At 35.1% G+C, this 11,144-nt stretch overlaps 1 protein-coding gene and 1 pseudogene across 1 annotated transcript; one reads left to right on the top strand and one right to left on the bottom strand.

The window, feature by feature from the left end:
- The first annotated feature begins 2,316 nt into the window (after positions 1-2,316).
- Positions 2,317-4,352, top strand: LOC120012427 (NAC domain-containing protein 2-like). Its single transcript, XM_038863852.1, has 3 exons — positions 2,317-2,500; positions 2,588-2,867; positions 2,911-4,352. The coding sequence occupies exons 1-3, from the start codon at positions 2,317-2,319 to the stop codon at positions 3,521-3,523; spliced, it is 1,077 nt and encodes a 358-aa protein (XP_038719780.1). The 3' UTR covers positions 3,524-4,352.
- Positions 4,353-4,477: 125 nt separating this feature from the next.
- On the bottom strand, positions 4,478-9,319 carry LOC120011998 (annotated as a pseudogene).
- Positions 9,320-11,144: the final 1,825 nt, after the last annotated feature.

Genomic DNA, 11,144 nt, shown 5'->3' with positions numbered 1-11,144 from the left:
GACAAACACATGCATACGTATATATATGTGTGTGTGTGAAAACACACCACTCCATCACTCCATGTGTTACTTTCATTTATTAATCAAAACCCTAATTCCTAGGCAAGGAAGAGAAATGAGATTCTATTCTATATCATACATATTTGTATTATTATTATTATTATTATTATTATTATTATTATTATATATATATATATATAGATATTGATATATAGATATTCCTGGATCCGACCAGATACGACATCTCCAACATTACCCAGTCTATTTCGTTGAAGAATAATGCCCATGCTCTTTCTTCATTCCTTTGAACCCTGTTTGGGGCTTGTTTGGTAATTTGAAAACGAAAATTCTTATATTAATTATGAGATTTGATTCATTGCTCGTGCACAAGAAGAGTAAAACACCGATAAAACGGAGAAAAAGCAGAAGAGGAAGAAGAAGTTGTAAATTACAATTAGAAGAAAATTAAATCACAAATTTTTATGAAGAATATATATAGCCATGTAGACATATGCACTTTACCATACTTTTTTTTTCATACATTGGATGGAGGAGGGGGATCAAATCCTAAACCTAATGTTTAGGTATCGGAATGCATTACCAACTAAACTCGAGGTCGTTCCCTGCACCTTGCCATACTTAGATATGCAAATCGGAATAATTAATTTAATTTAACTAATTAATTATAAGAAATTGAACTTGACAAATTTGGTTTGCACCTTACCATACTTAGATATGCAAATAGGATTAATTGATTGATTTAACTAATTAATTATAAGAAATTGAACTTGACAAATTTGGTTTGATTCAGTGAATTTGACTAATTGGGTCCAATCTATGGAGCATCACTTAATGGAGTTACCATAGGAGAATGATTGATAATGAAAATTAATTAATCATACTATATATATATATATATATATCAGTTGCTCACCAGACTATGAACATCACACTTTAAGAAAAACTGTACTCTCTGAGTTGCACAGAAACCTGCAGACATAAGCAGTATGGTTCCTAATATGTGTGTGTGTATATATATATATTTCTGCTTTGAGGGCATACAAAGTTTAACATTTTTTAGACCAATATCTTTGTAGATATATCTGTTTTTGAATAAGGTCAAGAAGTAGCAAACAGTGCAGTATATTCGTTTGAGCTCATCAAAGATTTTTACAAGTAACTTCTAGGCCCAAGAGGATCTAAGGTCCACAAAACCAAGCCCAAAAAGTTAAGAGAAGAAACCCAATAGGAGGCCCAAAACCCTGGTCAGCAAGAGATCCGTCGGAGTAACCAATGAAAACATTTGTTTATTTATAAAATATATAAAAAGATATCTGGCAACATGTATGTTTTGACATATCAAGCATTTGTTCAATGTGTGATATATGGGAGAAGAATATTAATGGAGCCTAAACAACAGGCGAATGTAACCAACCATTCTGCTTAGTTTGACGTATTTTCCTATATATGTATATGTATACTTATATAGTGACATTGAAAGAGAAACCTCGACTTGTTCAAGGCACAAATAATTAGAATGTTTTTTTCTTTTAGGCTCATATCGGGTATTCAAAAAGTAATTTTGTTTGGTGTTATTCTCGGTTAGAAAAAAATTAAATACGGGAGCATCCATATGTTCTTCCAAAACAATGATTCCTCTACGGCCATATATATCTATAGATTACTTAAAAGTAAAAACGTATAGAGTTTATACCTCCCATCAACTCAAGTGTGTTAACATTTCATCATCAATAGCTAAAACAAAGACATCATGCACCGATGTGGGATTATGTTCTTCACAATGCTTGTATATCTTCTTTTGAATTGGGTGAAATTTATATCTTCATGTTTTGACATTCACTTAATTAATGGCATGGGACACCGTTGGTCATGTTGGGAAGAACGAATTTCTTCTTTTAAGCACAGGACTGATAGCCACCTCGAAGATGCTATAGATATATATACATCGCCAATATCCCAATTACCCAAATAAATTATAAAGCTTTGAAAGTGATGACTAAAATAATGTGAATTGCATGTCACATTCATCACAGAATGTCTGGTAATCAATGATTCCAAGCTAGGACAAATGTGTTGCTTTCCATCGCATTTCTCTTACAACCCGAAATCAGCATATACAAGTTCTGTCTCATTTAACCTCACAATGTCCAAACCTATTCATTACAGAAACACCTTATGGCTTATATAACCTTTTGCACAGTGTTTCCAGCTAAAGAATACAGCCATACCAATCGATAAAACCTGTGGTTGATTTCTCCGTCTTCAAGACTACAGCCTAGCTCTTCCTGCATTCCTATGGAGACAACAAAATCCAGCTCAGATCATCTTCATCTTCATCTCCCTCCCGGTTTCCGATTTCACCCATCCGATGAAGAGCTCATAGTCCATTACTTGAAGAACAAAGTCACTTCAAGTCCACTTCCAGCTTCTATCATTGCAGATATTGATCTTTACAAGTACAATCCATGGGAGCTACCAAGTTTGTATCCCACACTAGTTATATATTTTCACTATTTTCTCTGTTTAACATACTAACAGACACCAGTTTTTTTTTCCTTTTGAGTAGCAAAAGCTTTGTATGGAGATGATGGATGGTACTTCTTCTCCCCAAGGGATAGGAAGTATCCCAATGGAGCAAGGCCTAATAGAGCAGCTGCTTCAGGTTACTGGAAGGCGACGGGGACAGATAAGCCGATACTCAGTTCATGTGGAAAGAAGAGCGTTGGAGTCAAGAAAGCTCTTGTCTTCTACAAGGGACGTCCCCCGAAAGGACTCAAGACTGACTGGATCATGCATGAGTATAGGCTGCTTGATTCCATGGCGCCTTGGACAGACAAGCGAAAAGGGTCTATGAGGGTATACTAATTAAGACTTAACTAGATACAAAAGATACAATATTGGATTGGATATTCAACAACTAATTCTTGCATCTTTTCATTTCCAGTTGGATGATTGGGTGCTGTGTCGAGTTAGGCAGAAGAGCAGCATCTCTTTAAGTACTTGGGAAGATCGAAACGATCAGAACAGTGCACCAGTAGCAGAATATATCTCAAAAGAAAGTGAACTACGTCCTATGAATATGAATCATAACATAAAGATTGTCCAAAATTGTCCGATGTTACCTTATATCTTCGCCTCTCAAGATCTCCCTTACATGGAAACAGCCTCAAGCATAAGCTTCCAGAACAGCAATAGGACTACCCCCGATGACATCTCTAATAAGAGCTTGCAGTTTTCAGTGTCTTCTCTTGAGAGCTTCTTTGACCCTCTTAAGAGAAGGTTCGTGGAGGAATATCAAGGGGAGATTTTTGTCCCGCCAAGCAAGAAGATCGCAAAGAGAGACACTGCAAAGGAGGAAGCTGTAATATCCATTAGCAGTGGTACTGCTGACATGAGCCTATTTGGGATTGGGCAGTCTGAGGATAAAGATTTCAGTCAAGAATGGAGTTCCATCATGCAATATCAAGAACCGAGTCAATTAGTTTTCACAGGAAGGGCTTAGATTCCTGGAGAACAGATGACTGCAAATAATAGTGATTTCTCCATGCAAATCTGCGTTGTAAATAAAGAAAAATGCGACCACCACCACCACTGAAAGTCTAAGACAGGAAATGTTAGCAGTTCGAACCAGTACGGGCTGTACAGATATGATGATTCATTTCATCATGATTAGTGTGCATTTTTAGTAGGGTTTGTTGAGGAGATTGAGCTACTCAATCCCATCTATGTATGTAATTTCATGTTATGTACGTATATACCAATGCACAAAACAACCAAACAAGTGAAGCAGTCTTATAAAAGTATAAAAAGTATAATACAAATGGTCTGCTATCAAGGGGTGCTTCATCTCCAGCCATATGATGTTAATTTGGAGTTTGAATTAAGTTAAAATTACCCAACCTCCTCAAGTGTTTCTCAGGTCTCCCATATTTTGGAGTTCAAATGGTAATATTTGTCATCCTCTTCCCTTACGTAATACAGTACATCCCAAAATTTTCATTGTTTCTGTATATGAGGTGTTTGCAATTTGGTCACTGACCACCTGACCGGAAAACTTTTTCAATCAGGTAATGTTCCAAATTTCAACAATTAGATCACTCCGGACCAATTTCAGTCAATTTTCCGGTATATATGATTATATTCTCACACTATTGCACTATAGTTGAGTAATTAAATTCCTCAATTCCTGAAAAAAGAAATCCATAATAAAGTATACAATCCTACTTCTTCCTCTTATAAAGCTACTTTAACAGGAGATCACAAGTTTTCAAAAATATATCCACTGGCTATCAACACAAGACCCCGCTTCTTCAATCTCTTTGAAAACAGAGATACTAAACGACATCCATTAAGTGTTGGCATCTCCACACATGGATAGCAACTCTTCCGATATGGTAACTTAAAACAATCAAGTGGGCAGAAGATATCAAGTAAAGCCAGGAAACTTAAGGGGAAATAAAGAGGAAAATAGCATATATTAATTTTGTACATGAAATAAGCAAACATTTTTTAAGCATGTCCAACAACATGGGATAAACAAATGAAAAAATAAACCAAGCACCAAGACAACTCCTCAATGAATAATGATGGAAGTAGAAATTCTAAAACCACACCAGAATGACAGGTGACGAAGCTCTTTGTATCGTTTCACTTCTTCAGCACACTGCAAAAGAAACAAAATATCAGAACTAGTCCCAGAGGGTAACCAAAAAGTACATTTAAAACTTGCTAATTCATCACCAACAGCTTCAACAAAGACCGAAGATGTCAAGGAATTAGACTCTAGAGGGAGGGTTAAGCAGGAAAAGACTGGCAGTGAAAATTGTCCAGGCTAATCTAATATTTTCTGCATATATTCACCCCCAAAGGCTGTAAAAACTTCTAGCTTAGCAACTAGACTTTCCAAACTTCTATTTTCAATGAGTTATCATTGATACCAATAAAATTTTCTGCATATATTCAGCCCTAAATGCTGTAAAAAGTTCTAGCTTAGCAACTAGACTTTCCAAACTTCTATTTTCAATGAGTTATCATTGATACCAATAAAATTTTTCCCATATTGTACTTAACTTACCACGAAACATGCAGTAGTGAGCATAACCTCACATTGATGAATTTTGCATCTACATTATCCATGTCAACACATGCATTGTACACGCTACTTAAGAAGGTTATGGAGACTTACTTGTATAAGTAGGCAGCAATTCCCAAAATTATACACAATAAAACAATATCAATACAGAAATTCCGGCTGGATCTCAGCTGGAACATAACCAAAACTTTAGTTAGAGCTGGAGGAAACCAACAATTGGTCATAGATGAAAACTGAAAGAAAAATAAGCATCAAAATTTGCAGAACAATCACCTGGTTAACAGTGTCTTTAAGTCTAACATTGGTGTTCTTAATGTCAGAAGTCGCCTTGTCGACCTACAAAAAAGTGTGTATTAAAATTAGTGAGACTTTTGTCCCTACCAAGAGGTTATTAAATAATAAACACCAATTCACCCAAGCAGCTTTGAAATAGTTAAGAGACAAAAAAAATGCCATTCACCTTGGTATCTATTTCATCCATCAACGGCACTTGTCTATCCAATTCCTGTACATATCACAACTTTCTTTATTTACTCGTGTGGATATTGCAACCATGCTACAACCAAAGTTTAAGACAACTAAACATATTCCTCGACAACCAATACAGCTTTAAAGATTGATCGGGGCTTGCTTACCTCATCCATATCTCGAGCCATGTTTTTCAGTGTATCCAAACCTTCTGAAATCATGTCCAGACCTTGATCCTAAAAAGTGTCAAAATAGATGAATGATAAAAACGTCTGGACATCAGATGCAGTGATCAAACAAATAGATACTTCTTTCTTTCAGAAAACCAGCCTCAGTGCAACTACAAGTAGATGGCTTGCCTACTTAATTTTCCGCATCTCATGCTCCTGCCTAAATTGACTTGATGACTCGGAATGTTGAAAGTACTCGTCATCAAAATGTCCATCTACAGCCAAACGGAAGACAACCGAATAAATAAATAAGCATATTTTTTATAAAAAAAAAACCACGAACTTTGAAACTTTCCCATCCCAACAAAGTTCATGGCCATGGCGAGTAGTATCCCCAATCTTGCAACTAATTGAGACTAATATTACTTCACTTCCCCAAATTTATTCCTTTATTCCATTTATTATTTATCTATTTCAGGTCAGCTAAACATGAAAAATAACTCCAAACATTATTACAATGCTAGTAGATATTCTCACACCGTATCTTTGAGGAACTCCTACCTAGTCTAGAGTCTAGACTTAACATAACAAATTGCTCCAAAAGCTAACCTAATCTCATCCACCAAGACAATATTATCTATGAACAACATGAAGGGAATCATTCTCAATGAATCTCATGCATATCAATCACTATGTAAAGGAAAAAGAAACGCCTGAAACAGATACTTATAAAGTAAATAAACAAGTCCTCTCCTGTTCGTCAAATCCAGATTCCAGAGGCGCATTTCAGCTCCTTGATAATTCTTTCAGAATCTCAATAAAAAAGACTTAATGTACTTCAAAGAAAAAACCCTATTCACTAGGAAGTTTCTCATAAAGCAAGCACGTCTACATATCATGTGAAGTTAAGGAGTGAAAAGGCAGTATCAGATCATGAAGCACAAGAAAGATGGCCAATAACTTTCGTAGGCATCAATGTTGAGGGTTTTGTCAGTTCCCAAAGACCAATAGCCCTTCCAACGGATTTGTGCACAATCAGTACCACTAGTTCTCACAGCCATCAAGATTTTGATTTATCATACTAAGTACGTGTAAAGTGTTAACTAACTAGAAACCTCCCAACCTACAAAAATGACAGAAATTGAAAATGATAACCAGCAACATGTATAACCTCAATAAAGATAATAATCACCTGAATCAAACTTTATTTCAGCACGAGGGGCAGAAGATGTCCAGCCCCCACATTTTTTGGGTGCAGCCGTAGTTCCATCTGGTATTGCTTGAATCCTATCTGGCAATGCAAGGACCAAATCATTACGAGCAGCAAACTCTTCTGAGGAAAGCCCCTTGACCTAACAATGTACCTACACAATTTTAGGACCAATGTGCTTTGGCATGAAAAAAGCATTTATAAAAAAAAGTACAATTACAAAATGTTGTACTTCTGCAGTTCTGCAATCAATAACACCAACAAAATTCACATTCTTAGCCACGTTAAACAATATTCCAAATACAATATTGTAACTTTTAGAATGATAATAAACTGTTTATATGTTGCCTCGGAGAGGGGGTGGCATTGTAGATGCAGATGAAGGCCAAACAGGCTATGAGCTACTGGGCCAGCCAATAGAGTGCTAGTACTCTTTTGCCATAACATCATTCTAGGTTTACTCATCTTATTTGAAGTATTAAAGTTATTAACTGTGGTAGTCTCCCAAGTACAATTGAGGACTAAATTATAGATCGTAAGTAAAACCAAGGACTAAATGCCGGTCTTCCCACTTGGTATTAGTGGTCCTTTTTGACTTGGTATTAGAGTCTTCTATTATTCTTTTAGCTGATCAAACATATGTACCAAAGTTGATATTCACCCTCTTTAAACCATGGCATGAGGTAAAACTGTAAGAGTAACAAGGGAAATTTGGAACAGTAAACAAAGATGGAAGAGATGCTACCTAAAAATGAATATTTGTCGTGAGCTTTACAAAAAATTTCAAAGGAAGGAAAGAATGAACGACGAAATTGTCATAAAGTGGCCTAGATCCTTTAGGTTGACTAACTAAATAGAAGAAAATCCCCTTCATGACACTACAACTACAGATCATGCAGCGGGCATATAGGAAGAACAATGAGTACATGTGCAACCTTTGAGCCGTGAAATCGAAAGGGAAAGCTAAGCATACAAAAGACTATCTGTCACTAGGTCATAACAACTTTTACGAGAAACTATAGGCGTGTTATCTTTTTATTAAGAAAATCCTGACAAAATCTTATTTGGAGCTTTCTATAGGCTCATATCAAGTTCATATACAACTTATAAAAAAAAAAAGTTCCTATCCAATTTTACGCAATTCTCTGCTGTTTTCAGTTGTTCCTTCTGCAGGAGGTATGTACTCTTACATCTGGATCCTAAATTCCATAGTAGGTAGCAACATTGTCAATGGTACTTTGTTAAACAAACCTATGCAACTACGCCTACTCAAAATTTTAAACAAACACAAATAAGCATTCCAAAGAAATCAACAGCATTCTCTGCCGTTTTACAGTTGTTCCTTCTGCAGGAGGTACGCAGTTTTACATCTGGATCCCAAATTCCATAGTAGGAAGTAACCTTGTCAATGGTACTTGGTTAAACAAACCTACGCCTACTCAAAATCATAAACAAACACAAATAAGCATTCCAAAGAAATCAATGCATATGACGGACGTACTTCGTTTCACTGTGATGTCTTACTCCAAACAACTTGATCACGAGAAAATTATGTAAAAGGAGTTAAACATGAGATCAAATACAAACCTTCTTCAGGGACAGCCGCTGCAACTTTGGAACCTCTTCTAGCAATCGAGCCTTGACCCTCCTAATCTCAGCATTCAGAGCAACCGCAGATGCTCTATTCTTCTCGTTTGAAGTAACTCTGCCTTCTGCAGACAAAATCGCTACAAGTTAAGTACAATTAGAATGAAGAAAAAGTAAAAACAGTAGTTCTCCTTTCAATTTTGATTTTCAGATGAAATGCAGGCACAAAAATCCAACTTCAAACGCAAATCTGCTATGCAACTGAAGCAAACAGCAAGTAGTACACTGAATTTGCGGATAAATTCCACTAGTTCCAACAAGATCTAATAAGTGAAAAAGAAAATGCGATACAGAAGGAGATCTGATCGGGACCTGCAGAACGGCTTCGATGTCGGCTTCGACGGCAGCGTAGAGACGAGCAAAGGCATCCTCGCCGGAAACATTAGAATCCTTCTGCTTTACGGTATCGTATTTGTCGTACTTCTTGCAGATAGTGTCTACTCTGGTTAAAATGTCGATCACGGTCATCTTCTGCTTCCTTTTGGATCCTTGAATTCAGAAATTGTGTGAAGAAGACTTCCAGGGATTCTCTAGCTCGATTTCTCTAATTCAGCTTGAATTGGCATTCACTTTAAATTACCAGTTTCAGCTTTCGACTTTCAAGAACCCATTTTATTTTGTTTTTTAAAATCTTTGAACCTTATTTCGCGGTTCATACTTAGCCATAAGCCAGGTAGTAAAAACTCACTAATTTGCTCTCTTGCTTTTCCCAGTTAATGAAAACAAAAAAATTATAGCTTAAGCATATAATTGACTGAGTTTAGAGTTTAAGGATAGAATGTAGAAAACAGAGATAATTTAAGAACATAAATAATATTTTTGTCATAAATAAAGTTTACCTACCTCTAATCTTTTACAGCTCCCAACTAAATATTTTCTCGTTTATTACGGACATACTTTATTGAAATACAGTTGAGAAAACCGTGATAGTTTTAAGGACATAGATAATATTTTTACCATAAATAAAGTTTACCTAACTCTAATATTATCGGTTTATTACGAACGTACTTTCTTGAAATACCGTTGAGAAAACGGTGATAGTTTAAGTATATAGATAATATTTTTACCATAAATAAAGTTTACCTACCTCTAATCTTATCCGTTTATTACGGACGTACTTTTAATAATATAGATAATATTTTTATTACAAATAAAGTTTACATACCTCTAATTTTATCCATTTATTACAGATGTACTTTATTGAAATACGCTCAAAAATATGATTTTAGTTGTAATCGAACCTTAAGTACACATATGCCTAATCTAATTGTAGAGAAAATGATGATAGTTTAAGGATATATATAATAATATTTTTATCATAAATAAAGTTTACCTACCTCTAATCTTATCCGTTTATTACGGACGTACTTTTATTAATATAGATAATATTTTTACGGAAGCACTACACATCCATGAAATAAACATTCATAAACTTACATAAACATGTGGTATGCCTATGTGACTTCTTTAATAAAGTTTGTTTTTTTTTAATCTATGTAAGTTTATGAATGAGAAAATTATGCACATATCATTTTGGATATTTTTACCATAAATAAAGTTTACCTACCTCTGATTTTATCCCTTTTTTCCGGACGCACTTTATTGAAATACGCTCAAAAATATGTTTATAGTTGTAATTGAATCTTAAACACACATATGTCTAACCTAATTGTATTAGTTCTTGAAATACCACTCAAAAAATATGTTTTTAATTGGAATCGAACCTTAATAACACATATGCCTAACCCAATTATCCAACCGAGCCACCTCGCGTTAGTATTATAGGAGTCCATGCTTGGAAAAGCTGTATATATGTTCATTATCTAGCCTAATTATGTTGATGTCGAAAGAAATAGTTTGATCAATTTTATTGGTTTTCTTTGATACGTTAAAACTATAATTAATACTGTCCACAGTCCACACAGTTTACTGCGAAATTGAATTAACAATCATAACAAACTAGACCACTAGTGTTCCAAACGAAATTAACCTTGCAAGTTTATTCATTACTGTACCTTGTATTGGTTGGCACTACACCTTTCGTATCTCGAAACGCCAGGCCAAGAATAATACCATTTCCTTTGCATGAAATCACCGCCTTCCCTCGTTAGAATTGCTTAGAGAATTATTATTTTTTTGATCAATCACTTTCTTATTACAATGATCAGGAACCAAACAAATTGGCAGAAACAACTATTTTTCTAATGACTTTAGAAAATTCCGTTCATAACATTGATGTTATTGTCCGTTCTGTGCTCGCAGAAATTTGTTTTTCTCGAACCGTCCCAAAATATTTAGACCCGAAAAATACATTGTTGGTGTTACAATTCATTGCAATAAATATCAATAAAAAATGACTCGGTCGATATAGTTAGGCATACGTGTGTTTCGATTAGTAGCGTATTCCTCTCAGCGGTGTTTAATAAAAATTTCATTACAATAGTGAATAGACAAAAATTATTATACGTAAACGGGATTTCCGCATTAATTATTTGGGGTCCATAAGCCCCAATATTTCCTCCTCATCTTTATTGTT

The sequence above is a fragment of the Tripterygium wilfordii genome, chromosome 13, assembly GCF_013401445.1.
Source record: "Tripterygium wilfordii isolate XIE 37 chromosome 13, ASM1340144v1, whole genome shotgun sequence".
Classification (NCBI taxonomy): domain Eukaryota; kingdom Viridiplantae; phylum Streptophyta; class Magnoliopsida; order Celastrales; family Celastraceae; genus Tripterygium; species Tripterygium wilfordii.
This window is presented reverse-complemented; position numbering and strand designations above follow the sequence as displayed.

Coding starts and splice junctions, on each gene's coding strand:
- LOC120012427 (XM_038863852.1), top strand. CDS start 2,317: ATGGAGACAACAAAATCCAGCTCAGATCATCTTCATCTTCATCTCCCT. Junction 2,501..2,587: donor CAATCCATGGGAGCTACCAA/GTTTGTATCCCA, acceptor CCTTTTGAGTAG/CAAAAGCTTTGTATGGAGAT. Junction 2,868..2,910: donor TGGACAGACAAGCGAAAAGG/GTCTATGAGGGT, acceptor TAGATACAAAAG/ATACAATATTGGATTGGATA.